We start from the raw sequence: 17,360 nt of genomic DNA, 5'->3' as shown, positions 1-17,360 counted from the left end.
GGGGGGGGAGGGGGTTGGGTGGGTATGTTTAACAGAGGCCAGGCTAAGTTGATTTCAGCTACATGGGGTTTTGAAAGTTTTGATTTGGTTTCAGTTCTTATCAGAAAGGGCACTGGTGTGCACCTCACATTGTCTTATTTTTCTTCCTAGTATCAGGCTCTTCACCTCCAAACAAATTGTTCGATATTTGTTTAGACCTCAGCCAAGGGTTGTGGATTGTTGTAGAAGTGATGTCGCTGATGCATGTTCGTCAGGAACTTGCATGGGTTTCTGCTTGATGTGGATTCTGTGATAAGTTTTGGTTGGGTAGTTCCTTTTCAGTACAGAATGGATTGGTGGACCTTATATTTGTGTATATTGCCCAGTCATCTGCTCCCATGCCCAAACGAAAAGAAGAATAATGCAGTACATAAGAAATGAGAGAGTTGTTAAAGTGTGTTTGACACTTCTCCTGATTAGTCACCTAAGAATGAAACTTGTCCAAAAGAAAAGAAGAATAATGCAGTACATAAGAAATGAGAGAGTTGTTAATGTGTGTTTGACACTTCTCCTGATTAGTCTCCTAAGAAAGGCAACTTGTCTGCCATTGTTGGTAAAATGGAGGAGACATTTTTCTGTACATGATTGCCATATCATATGTATTTTGTTTTTCTTATTTATCTCAGGTAATGCTTTTTCAGATCTAAACCTTGCCAATCATTTCTGAGGGTCAGACCTAGACTGGGAACTATTTGGTACTTTATAGGTGTTGTCAGTTCGACAGCATAGTCTCCATATCATTTATCTGGGTCAGGACCTTGACTGGGAACTATTTGCTACCATATGTGTTGTCAGTCTGAAGGTCTAGTCTCTGTGTAAGTGAACATGTACAAGCTCTGAATTGATTGAGGCCATTCAACTATTAGTGTGATACTCTCTTGCATAACAATATATGATACTTCAAACATCTTCCAGTAACAATTTTCTTCTAGTTATTGTTTTCGAAAGAAAACAGTTTTTTTTTAGGGTGAGTTTTGTTAAATTCTTTCTGTTTAAAATTTCCTTTTCATATAAAATGTTTGTATTTCAAGCTATTGTCACATGTTACTTAGAATCAAATACTATGATGAATGGCATACTAGCCCCCTAATACATGCTTGTCTATTTTGTTTTTTTTGGTCTGGGCTTGGGTGTCAATTGGCTCTTTGTTTTCGTTTATAAAATTAATTTGTAATTTCTGCCAATAACTTTTTATCAGATAATTATTTTTTCTTTCATTTGTTTAATTTACAAACTACTATTGCTGTTGTAAGAATTGTAACCAACTGCAATTGGACGTTGGTTTGATATGAGAAAAAGGGAAGGTGCTGGTTTTGAAGTTTTGATGCATTATCCACCTCATCCCTCCATTTACCTGTTAATCTAGTGTTGTCTTGTATCTTTTTGACTGATATAGGACTTTTTAATACGTATTTGTTTTTATATCAGTTCATTAAAATGGAGCCTTCATTGTTCCTACGTAAAGCCTTGAAATATGCGTATTTCTGTATTTTAAATTTTCCATTTTTTCAATTATTTAATATGAAAATTTTGTTTTGTTATAACTATTTACTGAATGATGAAATTGAATTCACAATGAGTTCATAGCAAAGCTGTTTGAAAATGCAATGAACATTCTAAAATTTTGACAATTTTCCACGCTAGAAAGAACTGACCGCTTTACCCTGTTTATATTTTCAGCCATTATTAAAATTGTTGCTGTATAGGATATCTTGTTATTCAAAGAAGTTCTCAGCAAGACTTGATTTTGCTCTTGATGTAAGAAAAATATGTATACTTCGTACAAACTGATAGGCATATATACATGAGCCAGAACAACATATAAATCACACTTCAGCTTCATCTCATGCCTGCCACATGGTTGTAGTCCATGAATCTTGTTGGGAACCTAGTTGGGGGTCTCGTGCATGCTCAGTGAGCATAGGTTCACATGTTTGACAAGTCTTTCCAGAGCCAGCCATAGCAGAAGATTGTGGATTTGCTTTGAGAAGTTAGTGTTTGCAATGCACTTCTGCATCCTGTTTGCTTTGTCATAAAAATTTTGTGCATGAGTAAAATAGCCATGCAGCAGTTGTGCCTGGGAGTTTGATGTGTCCTCTAGATGGGTATTACATGTTTGCTATAGTTATGGTACTCTATCAGCAATCCTGCAGAGATTCTGGAAAATATTCTACCTGACTTGCTGCTTTTGTAGTTGGTAAGAAAAATTGTTATTTTCTCGTGACATCAATGCCTGATTTCTTGATTAGTTTCTCATGCTAGCTGCATCTCTTATTGCTGATGTACTTTCATCACTGTGAAAATGTTTGCTAAGTTGCACGAGATACTGCCTGTTCTTACAAGTGTTGCCCAGATGGTTTGGTTTGTTGTATCTGTCTTCCTGATCTTGACCCAATTCTGGTGTCTTTTGTTACAACCTTCATATCTGATGTGTGTATTTATTGTTTAGGCTTCGGAGTTCATTGTGGCTTCAGTTCAAACCGCATCATATTGCTGCTGGAGCTGCCTATCTTGCCGCAAAGTTTCTAAATTTGGATCTGAAACCATATCAAAATATCTGGCAGGAATTCCAGGCTACACCAGATGTCCTTCATGGTAAGCATGCATGCTACACTATCAGTTGGCACTGGTTTTATTTTCTAAATTTTCAAAGAGAAAAACATTATGGTGAAAAAGCATTGGCTAGCTGCATTTCCTTTTTTCTGTTTTAGGTAGATATTAGCTGCATTTCCTTTTTTTCTGTTTTAGATAGATTAATCATTGTTTAATGATTGATGCAGATGTGTCCCAGCAATTGATGGAACTCTTCTAAATGTATCAAATCAGGGGGTTGTGGTGGCATTAGGCTTTAGCTTAAGGGTGTACTAGTTTTTTTTTTTTTTTTGTGTGGATAGAAACGTGTATCATGATGATGTGGGAAAAGATATAGACTTGAAAGGGTCATTGTGTGGAGGAGGGAGAAGAAATGATCAAGATAATCTCCATCTTGTCTTACATCTGCCACTTTAATATATAGATAAGGTCTTGTAAGTACCTCTAGAGGATTGTTCTTTTGGCAAATGGTAAATTCATATATAATGAAATATTTTGCGACAAAGTTCTTATTTCATTGTGTGGAATTTCACAAACATGGTGATTTGTTGATAGATGTAATATATGCGGTGCATATTGTTAGAGATGCTACATTGGACCTCCTTTGATTTTGAATTTCCATCAATTGTTAATATATTCACTTAGAAAAATAGTTAGTGTTTTTTTTTTCAATCATTGGCAAACATGTGTATTGTGGTTTTGTAGTTCGTTAAGCTCCCGAGTTAAAGAGGTTGTTAGTTGCTACCTAAACTACCTATCATTGGTAAACATGTATTGTGGTTTTGATATGCTAAATTCACATGACGTTTTGAGTCGAACTGATATTATCTACACTCATTCATAATGGTTTAGTGACTTTCACGTCGTCTATTATCTATCAATTTCATTCAACAATTTGAGCGTCTTATGACTTCACTTGGATCTCATCATTAGACGTCCAAAATTCCAAATCGAGTTTCATGTAAATCCGAATGTCCGAATCTAGGTCTCATGCTGTTCCACCCCAACCTTGAACATAGCACACACACACACCTTCCTTCAAACTCTTGCTTGGGAAGTAGCTAAATAAGTCGCTATTCTCGTCGATCAATACATTCTTGTTCAACACTCTTACTAGTTCAAAGGACTAGTCTCTTGCCAAAAGCCACTGCACGCCTGGGAGAAATGGTACAAATCCAAATCCAAATTAGCTTTCACCCTCTTACTAGGAGAAGTACCGTACTCGAACTCTACCAGCAGGTCAGGTGGTCCAATTTGACCACAATCAAACCCTTGCACGCAAATGGTTAAAAGTTGCTTCAAAACCGTGTAATATTTGGCTGACGGCCGGCACAAAATAGCATATATATATTTTTCGATGCATTAAATTAAAAAATATATTATTGTGATTTTCTGGATATGCATTGGTGATCAAGATCATCACCATCATTGGAAAGCGTGCCCAAACAGAATATAGAAAAACAAAAGAAACCGATTCCTGAGCTCACCGGATAAGTACTTGACTGCTACTGAGAGCCCAGCTTTGATCCAATACGACGCCGTTCTTCTATGGATTCCGCTCAAGCTCAGCGTCGCCTCCAGGCCATTAACGGCCACCTCATCTCCGACGTAGCCGAGTCCGAGTCCATTCTCCGCCCCAACTCCACCGCCGCCGAGTTCGTTTCCGGTCCGCTCCCTCTCTCTTATCTTTCAGCTCTGTTTTGTTTATGTGGTGTGGAGCTCAATTTCGTTTTTGTATATGAAAAAGATAGGGATCGTGTTCTTAGTGGTGGACGTGGATTTTTAGTGTGGATTTTGGTGGATTTGTTGGCTTTGTTTTGAAGGTTTTATAGTGCTCTGGAGTATCCGATTAGTCACTTTTTTGTTTTGCGGTGTGTCCCACGCATCCTAATCCGGAGCACTTGAGAACGTCCCGGCTTTTGTTATCTTTGATCAAATAGTGCTTCACTAGATGATGCTCTGTTTTGATTTCATAATCTGGTTTTTTTTTTATTTTTTATTTTTATGTGAAAATAGCGCTTCGATTGTGGTCAGGATCATTGGCTGTAGGTCAAAAAGAGAGACAGGTTTGGCCCGCTTGGGACAATTCTGTGAGAATAATTGGTTTTTTCAAAAGGCATCTAGATCTTTGCTCTAGAACTAATGTTTTTGAGTGTTTACGAGTACTACTTTTGTTCTCGTTTTGCTTTTTATTTTTAGAAATGAAGTTGACGTATGATTTTGATTATCTGAACATATGCTTAAGAAAAATCTGTTACTGTAGAACTGTTTTCTAAGACGAAAAGGAATAAATAAATATAATCCAAATGTGTTTCTTGTTAAACTTAATAGTTCTATCACCAATGCAAAGTAGGCAGAGCCACTTCTGGGATTAAGAACTTTTTCTCTTCAAAGTTCTTTCGATTTGATTTGTACCTCAGTTCTTTGCTCTTTTGTTTTCTTTGTGTGTTTAACTGCCTATAGCTTTTTTCCTTTGAGATTACTAAAGTCGCGCGGGAATTGTAGCTGTGCGCATCCTGTCTTGTGCGATGATTATGAAAGTGGATCTGAAAAAGTTGTTGTTCAGTGATATTTTGCAAAAATCTAGTGTCCCCAGAAGGAATTAAAAGAGTTTCTTTTGAAAGTTGTAGCTTTCTCGTTAATCAGTGGATTATGAAATGAACACAGTAACAGTAGCGTGATAAAAGTTAAACATAAGACATGTCTGAAATATTCAACTATTATGCTCAATTACATATTGTAATATCAGCACCTTTTGTAATTTCTTATCAGAGCAAGGGTACAGTGTGGTGCTTCCAGAGAAACTACATACAGGAAAGTGGAATGTATACAGGTAGGCATATTCTCTTTTCTTGTATGTTTTGCCTCTCAAAAGTCATTTGGTTTCTCTAAAGAGAAGATTTGTATTTTGTGGTTGTAGATCTGCACGTTCTCCTTTGAAGCTTGTTACTACATTCCCTGATCATCCCGAAATTGCTACGCTGCACGATAATTTTGTGTGAGTGTCACCTCACTTTTGAAAAACTACATGATTTCAAGTTCCAAAAGTTCCTCCAAATACAAAATCTATATATTTACCAAATCACAGTTGGTTTTAGATAATATGAAATTTGCTAAATTATTCCATCTAACTTTGTGAATTTTAGGCATGCAGTCGATACGTTTAGAGATTACAAATATTTGGGAACAAGAATTCGGGTTGATGGAACAGTTGGAGAGTGAGTTTCCTTTATATAAATTTAAGTTCTCACATTATTGTGGAGGCCTCACCCAGATGCATTCATTTTTCTTCCTTCCAGATACAAATGGATGACCTTTGGAGAAGCAGATACTGCTCGGTCAGCAATAGGTTCTGGCCTCATATATAATGGCATACCAAAGGTTAAGTCTCACTCAAAATTCTAGTGTTCACACACTGGTGTTGTTGACTTTTCACTTTTCTTTTTTGGGGTCAGTGAACCTTATTTTTGGAACTAGTTACTCAAAAATTACCCTGGAAGATATTAAGAGATATTTCCACCTGTTACTTCAAGTTAACTTTTCCTTGTATTACTTCACATACAGGGATCTTGCATTGGGTTGTATTTTATTAACAGACCGGAATGGATGATTGTTGATCATGCCTGCTCTGCGTATTCTTACATATCAGTTCCTTTGTATGACACTCTAGGTTTGTACAACCTTCCCCAAATTTCCAAGTTCGGTCTAGTTTTCAGATGTTAGATCTAATATGGCATTCTCTGCAGGTCCAGACGCTGTCAAGTACATTGCTAATCATGCTGTTGTACAAGTTATATTTTGCGTGCCTGAAACATTGAATAGTGTGAGTTTAAGCTATATTCATGGTGCACTATAACTAAATGATGTCTTCCGCAGTTAGAATAAATTTATCTCGCAACTTTCTTTTAATACTAGTACAGTATATAGAGGCATCCAATAGCAAATATAACGAGACTGATACTATCATACTTGGACATGCATGATCGGTAATATTCAATTTATCTTTCTCAAAATGCTATCCGATATGTGTAGCAAGACTTCATCATAATACAAACATCATGTTAATAAAGATAGGAATTACTTAGATCATGAAAAGGAAATGATGCTCCACGTTATTTATAAATAAGCAACGAAGGAAGAGGAAGATTTAGAAAGATAAAGAAAAGCTATTGATATCTTAAAATGCACAATGTCCACCACCTACTAGACAAAGTGGTTGTACTAAACTATGCGATGGTGACTTCTTTCACTTAGCCATTTGGCTCATAATTGAGCATTATGTGTATTGGCTTTTTGGTGACTGCACGTTAATAGGCAGACTAAGAACTGTATATTATATCATTGTGAATTTCCTTCAGTGACATCTTTTATCATTTCGAGTTGCAGATATTGAGCTTCTTGTCAGATATTCCAACTGTACGCCTGATTGTGGTATGATATTACTTCTCATTTTTCCATTTAATCGATAGTCAGCACAATGAATTAGTACATCTACCACATACTGAAATTTAAGATATTGAATTTGAAATTGATGTTGGAATCAGCTTTTCGTACTCTTAAAGTAATGTCTGCTGTTTCTTTCATTATTATGCAGGTTGTTGGAGGGATAGATGAACAAATACCATCCCTCCCATCTTCAACAGGAGTCAAGGTTGTAACATATTCCACATTGCTCAATCAGGTAATGCTTATCTTATCTTGCTTTGAAAGTTTTAAGATTTAGGGGATTCATAAAGACAATGAAAGACAATGCATTCTACTATGCTTAGAGAAACTCAGATAGTCGACACCCTTGGCATAAATTTCCTGAAAAAGGTTTTCTGTTTTTTCTCCTTCCTCCCAATGGACGTAGTGCCTGATTTCTCCGCTCTACTTTGTCCTCACAAATAGAAGCATTTACCCCTTGCATCTGGTTGATGAGGCTCACAGTCCTTCCAGACATAGTAAACATTATCTGTTTTCATTTGCTTGTGGACCTGGAACCAAAACTAGTCTGCAGTGGCCATGGAATAAGTTTCGTTGGAAACCCTTGCCCTACATCACCATTCAATAAATATATATTCTTCCGATGAGTTTCAATACTATAGAGAAGGGGATTTTTGACTCTTTATGACAAGTATGCAATACTTTTCGGAAATCACTAATCTTTGCATCACTCTACAGTACTTTTCTTCTAATTCATTATATGCTTTTAGGGCCGTAGTAGCATACAGCCTTTTTGCCCACCAAAATCGGATGATATTGCAACAATTTGCTACACAAGTGGTACAACTGGCACCCCAAAGGTAAATCTTAAGACTTTATGAATGTTTAGCTTTATGATGAAGTTAGTAAGTTTCCCCTATAACTGTTTAACTGTATATGTGCATTTTTTCCCTATATAGTTTTGAGTTTTCTCTTGTAACTGTTGTTTATAAAGAAAAAAAAAAAGACTGAGAGAGCAAATGAAAGGAACACAAGTTGCCCATATTGGAGCTGGCTCCTTCTGAATTTGTGTGATAACACTTTCCTTTTCATAGTTATCAGAATTAAAGTATTCTGAACAGTACCATTTTGCTAGGGAGCTGTGTTGTCTCACGGAAACTTGATTGCAAGTGTTGCTGGGGCCACTTTTGGTATGCAGTTCTACCCCTCTGATGTGTGAGTATCAATGGTTTTCCCTGCTTCTTAGTATATTATTATTTTCAGGTTTTGTTGTAATGTTTATAAAATCATATAGAAGTGTTTTGTCTCATCTAAATTTGCCTCATTTTTTGCCAGTTACATGTCTTATCTGCCTTTGGCACACATTTATGAACGGGCTAACCAGGTCATGACAGTACATTTTGGAGTTGCTGTTGGATTCTACCAAGGGGTAGGAGACTTGATTTAAGCTGTTTTAATTTTCGGTTTGTTTCCTCCTTAAGCTTGTCCCCTTGAGTGTAACATGCTATCTTCTTTCTTTTCTTCTTCAAGCCTCAAATTTTCTTGAAGCAATACAATATACGCTGTTATAGAACAATTATATCTGTGAAAAAAGGCTAGTGAATTGAGTGCCTAGAATTAGGTACCCTTGACGGCCTTGAGATATTTTTAAGCACTCAGGTCAATGCAATTCCCGTGGACGGTAACTGCATTTTACTGAAAGGTTAGATGCATATCACTTTGTTCTGAGTTGTTCTGGTGGCATTGTTGTAAGAAATTTAGTAGAAAATTTGGATCATCTAAATGTTACATATCCTATCGGTAAGGTTTTGGACTTGAACAATTGCATCTTTACTTATTTGAAGAAGGTGGATGTATATAGTTGCAACATATTTAGAACTGAGTTAAATAAACGGACTAGTTCCTATATCTTTGATAATCCATAATGTTCATTGTTCAACAGTTTAGCATTACTAATTCTAAGAATCTGATCCAACTTTGCTTTTTATTTCAATAAAAAGCTGTTTCTTTTCTAACAAAAAATAAAATTTGCTTGATGCAATGCAATACACACTGCTCCGGAATTATCTGTCTTTGAACTGTTAGTCTACCCTTTAGAAACCTTTGGTAGGGACTCCTAATGATATCTAATGGAATTAATAAGTTCAGTTTCAAAAACTCATTTACTAAACCTAGTTTTGTAGCTTCATTAATATATTGTAAACCATGGGCCTACCTGTTGTAATATTGCGATATATGCTGGAGGATATAGTGTTTGAAGTGTTTATATCCAGAAAAGTACTAAGGATTTATATAAACGTTGTTTGCAGGATAATATGAAATTGATGGATGATATGGCTGCTCTAAGACCTACTATCTTCTGCAGTATCCCTAGGCTGTATAATAGAATATATGCTGGGTAAGGCAATTTTTCACATATGTTCAGATTGATCTTGTGAAATAAACTATATAGCTAGTCTGACATGGAGTGGATTCCGTGGTTGTTCAGTATCACAAATGCTGTGAAGACATCAGGTGTGCTTAGGGAGAGGCTATTTAATGCTGCTTACAATGCCAAGAAGAAGGCCTTATTAAGTGGTAAATTATACCTTTAATTACATTTAAGATGAGATTAAGTCTGAAGTTCTTGAATGCTTAGTGTAATTTTTTTTTATTAATCTATAGTGGGACCTTTTAGTAAAGGTTTTAAGATGGGAAATCAAAACTTACACCTTTTAGAATAGGTTTAGCTGCAAACCTTCCACTGGAAAATGTAACTGCAATTTTGTATGGTACTGAATGATTATAGGCTTCCAACCCGAAACCACTTGGCAATGGGTGGAGAGGCCCAGACCTTATAGCTATGCAAGGGTTTAATTTTCCAATGTGGGATGACACTCCACACTCAAGAGTCACTCCACGCTCGTAACTGCGACTCGAGCCAAACATGCGTACAACCTGAAACTGCTAACCGGAGTATGACTGGTCACTCGCTCAATACGTGGGATAACTTCTCAGATGCCATGATGGAATTGTGTCAAAAACTAAACCAATTGGCAGCAGGTGGAGAGGCCCAAGATGACAGAAGTTCTGTAGGGCCTCAATTTCTCCAATGTGGGATAATAATATGTCAATCTAGAATTCTGGAAAATGAGAAACAACAGAATATACTAGTGAAAGATGTGATACCCCAGAAAATGTAGAGATTAGCAGATTGGGACATGAAAAGATGAAAAAAGCAAAAGAACCACAGAACATAGAAAGCTAAAGCACTACAGCTCTCTAATCCAAACTATAGGATGAGGAGAGTAATCTTTAAATTTTGGAGAAAGTGATACATGATGCTGATCCAAAACAAGTGATGCTCATGAGTCTTATTGTCCGGTATGGTATTATGTTTGTTCGTCACTGCAGAATTACTTATTGTATCATGTTGAATGTTTCAGGAAAAAATCCGTCTCCCATGTGGGACAGGTTGGTGTTTAATAAGATAAAGGCTAGGTTAGGAGGACGTGTTCGTTTTATGGCATCAGGTGCTTCACCCTTGTCGCCTGATGTTATGGACTTTTTAAAAATGTAAGTCCTTTGCACTTCTTGGCATACTGAATGAGGGAGTCCTATACAGTTGATCTTTTAGCTATATTTTCTGTCCTTGTAATTAGTGATTATTTATATCCAGATGCTTTGGGGGTGAAGTAAATGAAGGGTATGGAATGACGGAGACTTCCTGTGTTATTAGTGCTATGGACAGTGGTGACAACTTATCCGGCCATGTTGGGTCTCCTAGTCCAGCCTGTGGTGAGTTACTTACCATTTGTGTTTAGCACACTTCTTGAACAAAATGGAGTTACTAACCCATGTTATTGCATCAATGAGTTGATTTCATTTATTAGCATATTATATGTTTTTTTATCTTCTTCATTATCCATGGAAAATCAGCCTTTAGTTACCTGGAAAAATGTGATTGTGGAATCTTCCTCTATAGGTGCCATTCCAATTGTATTTGGTTGTCTTAGCTATCATGTCTTTGCGGATAGAAAGAGTTTTTCCTAGACATTGCATGAAGACGATCCAAACCCTAGTGGTTAACATGGTGGGAGTTGTGGTTGTAAACTTGGAATTATAATCCAAATGATACTCATTTGGTCATCATTGGATGACTTATGTATTTGTATTTAAACTTGTTGTGTGCTGTTGGCTGTAGTTATTCAGACACATCAAGCTGATTAGGCTGAACGATTTCAATGACTGGTTACATTATATGTCTTTGCATATAAGGCTCGGTCAAAGATCTGAAAACCAGATGAGACCAACCAATTCAATCCAAACCTGATTGGATTTGTCTCTTTAAAGGAAACCCAAACAAGTTGGTTTCGTCAGGTTATTATAATAAAATCTTACACGACCAACCTGATCTGACCTTTTAAATTGGTAGCTCCCTATCGAACCAGCTTTATATGGGGTATGAACTCGGCATACTACTCGAGGGTTGGTGAATGATGGTCCAGTATAAGTGATTAGGTGGATTGAAGGAGCTCATTTTTCTTGGTTTTTTGTGTCCTAGAATGATCCCACGGGGTCAGTCAGATGGAAAGTTTTTCATATCCTGACCTTAATTTCATATCCATTTGATCTCCTGGTTGTATTTATGTTACACAGTACTATGCAGCACTTTTAGCAACTTGAAGATCAGGATTTGTTTAAGGTTTACTTGTGTTTGTCGAATATCGAACGAAAGTTGCATGTGTTAACTGGTATCATTAGTCAAAGTTATGATTTGTTCATACAAGGTTTCTTTTACTTTCTAATGCCTTTTTTTCTGAACTTGGGGAAAAATTGATTTAAAATTTCATGATTTCATTTCAGAAATCAAGCTTGTTGATGTACCAGAAATGAATTACACATGTAATGATCAACCCTATCCACGTGGTGAAATCTGTGTCAGGGGTCCTACTATTTTCCAAGGCTATCACAAAGATGAAGTGCAGACGTACTGAACTTGCCTTTTTTTTTTTTTGCTTTCTAATTTGTACTCATTATGTCAGATGTTGATTGTCTGATGATATAAACTATTATAATCAATAGGAGAGAAGTGATTGATGAAGATGGGTGGCTTCATACTGGAGATATTGGATCATGGTTACCTGGTGGTCGTCTGAAAATTATTGATAGGTGAGATTATCCAACCCTAAATGATAGTTTTGCAGATTCTTTGGTACTAATTCTGTACAAGTTAGTACAAGGAAAGAAAGTTTATATTTTCTGATCCTGACATGCCAAATAAGGGTGTTAGTATTGCAATTTATTTTACTATCGAATAGTCTACCTGATAATTACTTGATCAGGAAGGTGTTCTCCCATGGTAACCTCAACTTGTTTAGTATGGAAAGGTTTTGGTATGTGTATGCGTGTCTGTGAAAATACCATTTGTGTTTGCGCTCGCGCTCGCGTATGATTCAAATATGTAGGGCAACTGTGTGTCTGCTGATGGTGGCTTCTTGTCATTCCAAAACGTTCTGGGTCTGGTGTACTGCCATGGCCTATCCCAAAACTTTTGGTGATAGGTTGTGAGCCCCTTCAGTTAGGACTTTTTGGAGTCCATGCAGACATATGAGAGTTTGAAACAAATTAGTAACAATCAATCACACCATTATTTCATAGTGGCTAAGTTTACAAAATGCTGGCTGTAGGTTGTATACAAAGGGTTGATTAAACTGTGATGTTATTACTTTATTTCTTAAACTCCTGCCTCTTTTTGTGAGTGCTATACTCTATGTGGAAGCAATATTCTGTTGCACTTATAGGATGTGCCTTGAGTAGTTTAGTGTTTTGACCTTAAACTTATAAATGTTTTTTTCATACAACTGTAGGAAGAAGAACATTTTCAAGTTGGCACAGGGAGAGTATATAGCTCCAGAGAAAATAGAGAATGTTTATGCCAAGTGCAAGTTTGTTGCCCAGTGCTTTGTTCACGGTGAGGGAATGGACTTCAAATGGTCTCTGTCTCTCTGACACATTTTTGGGATGCTGATTTCTTATTTTCTTCTATTGTTAGGGGACAGCCTAAATTCTTCTTTGGTAGCAATTATCTCAGTTGACCAAGATGTGTTGAAAGCATGGGCTGATTCTGAAGGCATAAAGGTACAGATATGACATCTCAGTTTTGCCAACTTACTTCATGATTTAAGTCACAATTTACATATGTTTACCTCCTGATTAAGGTCTTGTTAAAGGTCGGTTGATGTTCTCATTGCATAGAAATAAGAATTTGGCCGGATAATCTTCATGCTAAGATTTCAAGATCAAAACCTCAGACAAACTGGAAATAGTTAATGTGCAAAGACCTCCTCTCTGGATAAATCCAGCAGAGTCGAAGTTCCAGCTTCAATATCCACTGCATCAAGTCTCTAAAAGTACTAGTTACGAAGTTTTGATCTGTGTTTTGATTTGTAATACTAGGTGAAATAAGGAGGGTACCCAATACCCATTACTAAATTTCAATATGCCTTCCTAGAGATGAATGTTGTTTGGTGCTTTAAACAATTATATAAGTAAACAAGTAGTCCATTCACCCAAAAAAGAGACTGCTATTATGTTAGTATTAGTAGTTACTCGAAGAAGGGCATGGCTATTGGCTGCCGAACGAAAACCTCTTATTCTATGCTAACTATTTTGTTCATTGTTCTATGTTTCTGTGTGTGCAGTATGAAAGTTTAGGGCAATTGTGTAATGATCCAAGAGCAAGGGCCGCTGTATTGGCTGATTTGGATGCTCTTGGCAGGGAAGCTCAGGTAAGTTTTCAATGGCTGTTGTCTTGCACCTTGTTCATATTTTTCGTGTTAAATTCTGAAATATATAATTTTATACATTTCCCTTCAGTTGAGAGGTTTTGAATTTGTAAAAGCCGTGACACTGACGGTGGAACCGTTCACATTGGAGAATGGTCTGCTCACTCCAACATTTAAGGCAAGTATAGCTAAGCTAGTTTCAAATATTGAACAGCAAATGTATGCATTAGTTAAGATGACAATCTCATTTTATTTTTGATTTCTTCAGATCAAGAGACCTCAAGCAAAGGAATACTTTGCACAAGTAATATCCAAAATGTACTCGGAGCTTGCTACTTCTGATCCCGCCCCTTCGAAGCTATGAGTTCTACTAGGAGCAGCTAGGCTCTCGATAGCACAATAGATTAAGAAAACAAAAATACAAGAAATGAGACTATTAGAGGATGGGGAAAAAAAAAAAAAAGAGGAGGAAAATAGCCAAAGTGGAGAATAGAAGCCAAACATTCCTGACAGGAAAGATGAAGACATGGTTGGTTTGTAGCTTCTCATACTTGACTGCTGTTTGTTATTTGTTTCTCCAAGTGAAATCACAATTTTAGTGAATTTATTTGCCGTTCCTCAAATAAAAAAAGAAAGCTGTAAGTTAATAAACAAACTTTGATGTTCAGTTCAACAAGCCAGAGGAGCATTTGTTGGGCAGCATCCCTCAGCCATTAATCCCATTGGCTTTGCCGCTTTGGCCACAGAGCTGTATCTTGTAAAGTTTAGCAACCTCCTTTATGTACGAGACTGAAATTCTCTTTTTCCCATTTATTATTTTTGAAGGAAAAAACTTGGGTGACAAGGTCTTGTCACTCTAGCAGGTGATCAACACCGATGAAGAAGTGACATGTGGCCAGAAAAATAATTAAATATAAATACTAATTACCAATAACCCCATGTAGTGTCTTTAAAGTCAAACCTAAACTCTTTAACAGGACACGTGTCCCTTTCCTATTGGTGTTGGTCACTTGCAAGCGAAGTCGAGTTCATTTTTGAATCTCAGTGGCCCTCCTTTTGTGGTTTGGGAAGCATCATTTCTAATCAGATTCAGCCAAAGCAAGCAAAACTAAGAAAGCTAAGATATAGAGTTAGAAATCAACATATTAATGCTAGAAATAGCTTCAATGAAATTGTGAAGCTATCGAATGGCCGAAGCTATAATTACTAATTAATAGAAAGATTAATCAAGATTCAAAGTAATTATACCTGTTCCTGAAGTAGAAAACGTTCCATTTGAGTATGCTTTTTAGTAGTTCCATTTGGTTATCGCCTTGTTTTAGCGGATCTCAATATCGGGGTTTTTGATCTCTTTGAATTCCATATTCTAAGTCTATTCCCCGAGTATATGCTTCAACAGGAATTACACAAGGGTGGATTTCTCATGGTTGGTGCCGCTGCGCATGCTATCAGGACACACCCTATGTGTACCGATCCTCAAATTCTCAGCATGCTATTGACCCTTAGTAGACTGCCGTATGAACTTGAGTAATTTTGAATAAAGTAAAGCTCATTGTAATTAGAGATCTCTTGTAATTATTAGTAAGAATCTCATATTTAAATGGTGAGAAAATATGAATCACTAAACAACAAATTTTATGGGGTTTTGCTATGCGTCATCTTTATACGCTTTTATGGAGTTTTAGGGTTTCCATCTTGTTGATAAGAACATGTTGCGCCGATTGATGAGTGTTTTAGTTTCCAATTTTTGCTAGGAAACCTTTCCCAACCCCCCTCCCAAAAAAACAAAAAAGAAAAAAGAAAAAGAACCTGTATAAGAAGCCCCTTGTTGCAAACCCTAAACGCTGCGAGAGGAACCAATATGGGATCGAAATCAAAATGTCTATAGGGAACCAAAGATAGGATCAGCCAGTTGCCGGACCATATTCGTGTTCATATTCTATCCTATCTTCCGATGTTGTGTGCTGTTCGAACCACGGTTTTGTCTAAAGGATGGAACAAACTTATGGACCTTCGTCCCAACCCTAGACTTGGATTATTCCAATGCATATGGTCATCCAAGTCGGAAGAGTAATTATGATAAGTTTGCCAAGTTTGTTGATTATGCACTTTCGTCACACAGCTCATCAACGATCAGAAAGTTTCGTCTTCATATTGATGGCAACATTGAGCTTCAAAAGAAAGATTTTTCTCGCGTTCGAAAATGGATATGCACTGCCATGGGGCATGAGGTTTCTGAACTTGATCTTTCTTTTTCCCCTCTTCAGTTCTGGAGAGACAAGTTAGAGTTGAAACTGCCTAGAAGAGTTGTCCGGAGCAAAACTCTGGAGGTCTTGAAGGTGGATTCAAATTGTATTACGTATCCAACTACCAAACCATGTTGTTTTCCTAGCCTCAAGTTCGTTGATATTACAGCAAGGTATATAGATAATTATTCCTCATTGGGAAAACTTTTTTGCAACTGCCCTGGATTGCAAACTCTAAGAGCAAGCATTTCTGCAAATAATAAAACAAAGGTGCACATGATTATAATCAAAGCCCCAAACCTTCAAAACCTTGTTGTCTATGGCGATTGTTTTAGTTGGTTTCCAAAATATATTATGCAGAATGTAAAATTCCTAGTCAAAGCCAACATAGAAAACATATATAGTGAAAAAAATATTTCAAGTCCAGAGCTTTTGAACCGTGCAACTGCTTTACTTGCGGGAGTTTCCAGCGTTGAGTATTTGCATATATCAAGTAAGAATTTTGTGGAATGTTCACTGCCAAAATTTATTAATTTAAAGCAATTGAATTTGGTTCCTTTTGGTTGCTCTTATTTGGAATATTTGATGGAGTTGCTTAAGCGATCACCTAAGCTTGAAGATCATCTTGTCTTAGATCTTGATGTCGGCTCATGGTATGATGAGAAATATGTCGAATACAAGCCTTTTGAGCTTCCAGAGATTATGCCTATTTGTGTGGTGTCACACCTCAAGACTGTTTCCATTACTCACATCACGGGACATGATGATCAGTTGGATGTGGTGAAGTATTTGTTGAAATATGGTCAAGTTCTGAGGAATATGACTATATTCACCTGTGGTATTCTTCTTTTTAAGACTCGTCATATCACAGAAGAGAAGTTCCAGAGGGTAATTTTGATGTATCCAAAGAGTTCAAGCACTTGTGAGGTTGAAGTTAGGTTTGAAAATATAGGGGTAGGTTCGTCGAGTTGTTTTGAATGTGAAAGAACCTACCTCTATGTGAGTCGAAGATAATTTTCTTTTTTCCCCAGAATTTGTTTTACTCCATTTTTGTAGTTTGTCCTGTTTAGTTGTTGGTGTGAGTTGGAAGAAATAACTCTAGATGATATTGTTCGTCATTGAATCTAGTTTCCATGCCATCTCCAGTTGAACTTATTAATTAGAAGATTTGTGGGATTATAATCATATGAGAAGATTTTCTCTAATGGTACAAATGAATTTGTACTGTTACATATGCATTTGTGCGTATCAGAAATCTTTATTAAAAAAGTTGAATCAAGCAGACACACAT

The 17,360-nt window shown here is 36.7% G+C and overlaps 2 protein-coding genes across 2 annotated transcripts in view; both read left to right on the top strand.

Moving 5' to 3' along the window:
• Window positions 1-3,164, top strand: part of LOC101304762 (cyclin-T1-4-like) — a 6,552-nt gene extending 3,388 nt beyond the window's left edge. Inside the window, exons 6-7 of the mRNA XM_004296858.1 lie at window positions 2,489-2,634; window positions 2,820-3,164. Coding sequence (XP_004296906.1) covers window positions 2,489-2,634; window positions 2,820-2,851 — 178 coding nt within the window. The 3' untranslated portion in view covers window positions 2,852-3,164. The remainder of the gene's footprint in view (window positions 1-2,488; window positions 2,635-2,819) is intronic.
• An 871-nt stretch (window positions 3,165-4,035) lies between these two features.
• LOC101304470 (long chain acyl-CoA synthetase 7, peroxisomal-like) lies at window positions 4,036-14,738 on the top strand. The gene is made up of 23 exons (XM_004296857.1): window positions 4,036-4,297; window positions 5,404-5,464; window positions 5,552-5,629; window positions 5,778-5,849; window positions 5,931-6,012; window positions 6,196-6,301; window positions 6,378-6,454; window positions 7,018-7,062; window positions 7,226-7,312; window positions 7,827-7,916; window positions 8,192-8,271; window positions 8,392-8,485; window positions 9,366-9,454; window positions 9,545-9,633; window positions 10,482-10,611; window positions 10,715-10,833; window positions 11,902-12,025; window positions 12,121-12,207; window positions 12,906-13,009; window positions 13,091-13,176; window positions 13,740-13,826; window positions 13,915-14,001; window positions 14,092-14,738. Exons 1-23 carry the CDS (start codon window positions 4,180-4,182, stop codon window positions 14,185-14,187), a joined length of 2,088 nt encoding a protein of 695 aa, XP_004296905.1. The 5' UTR covers window positions 4,036-4,179; the 3' UTR covers window positions 14,188-14,738.
• The last annotated feature ends 2,622 nt before the right edge of the window (window positions 14,739-17,360 follow it).

The sequence above is a fragment of the Fragaria vesca genome, linkage group LG4 (genome assembly GCF_000184155.1).
Source record: "Fragaria vesca subsp. vesca linkage group LG4, FraVesHawaii_1.0, whole genome shotgun sequence".
Lineage (NCBI taxonomy): Eukaryota > Viridiplantae > Streptophyta > Magnoliopsida > Rosales > Rosaceae > Fragaria > Fragaria vesca.
This window is presented reverse-complemented; position numbering and strand designations above follow the sequence as displayed.

Excerpts from the sequence above, each read along its gene's own strand:
- LOC101304470 (XM_004296857.1), top strand. The coding sequence starts at position 4,180 with ATGGATTCCGCTCAAGCTCAGCGTCGCCTCCAGGCCATTAACGGCCAC. Across the intron at positions 8,486-9,365 it reads CTGTTGGATTCTACCAAGGG|GATAATATGAAATTGATGGA; the intron begins GTAGGAGACTTG and ends CGTTGTTTGCAG. Across the intron at positions 14,002-14,091 it reads TGCTCACTCCAACATTTAAG|ATCAAGAGACCTCAAGCAAA; the intron begins GCAAGTATAGCT and ends TGATTTCTTCAG.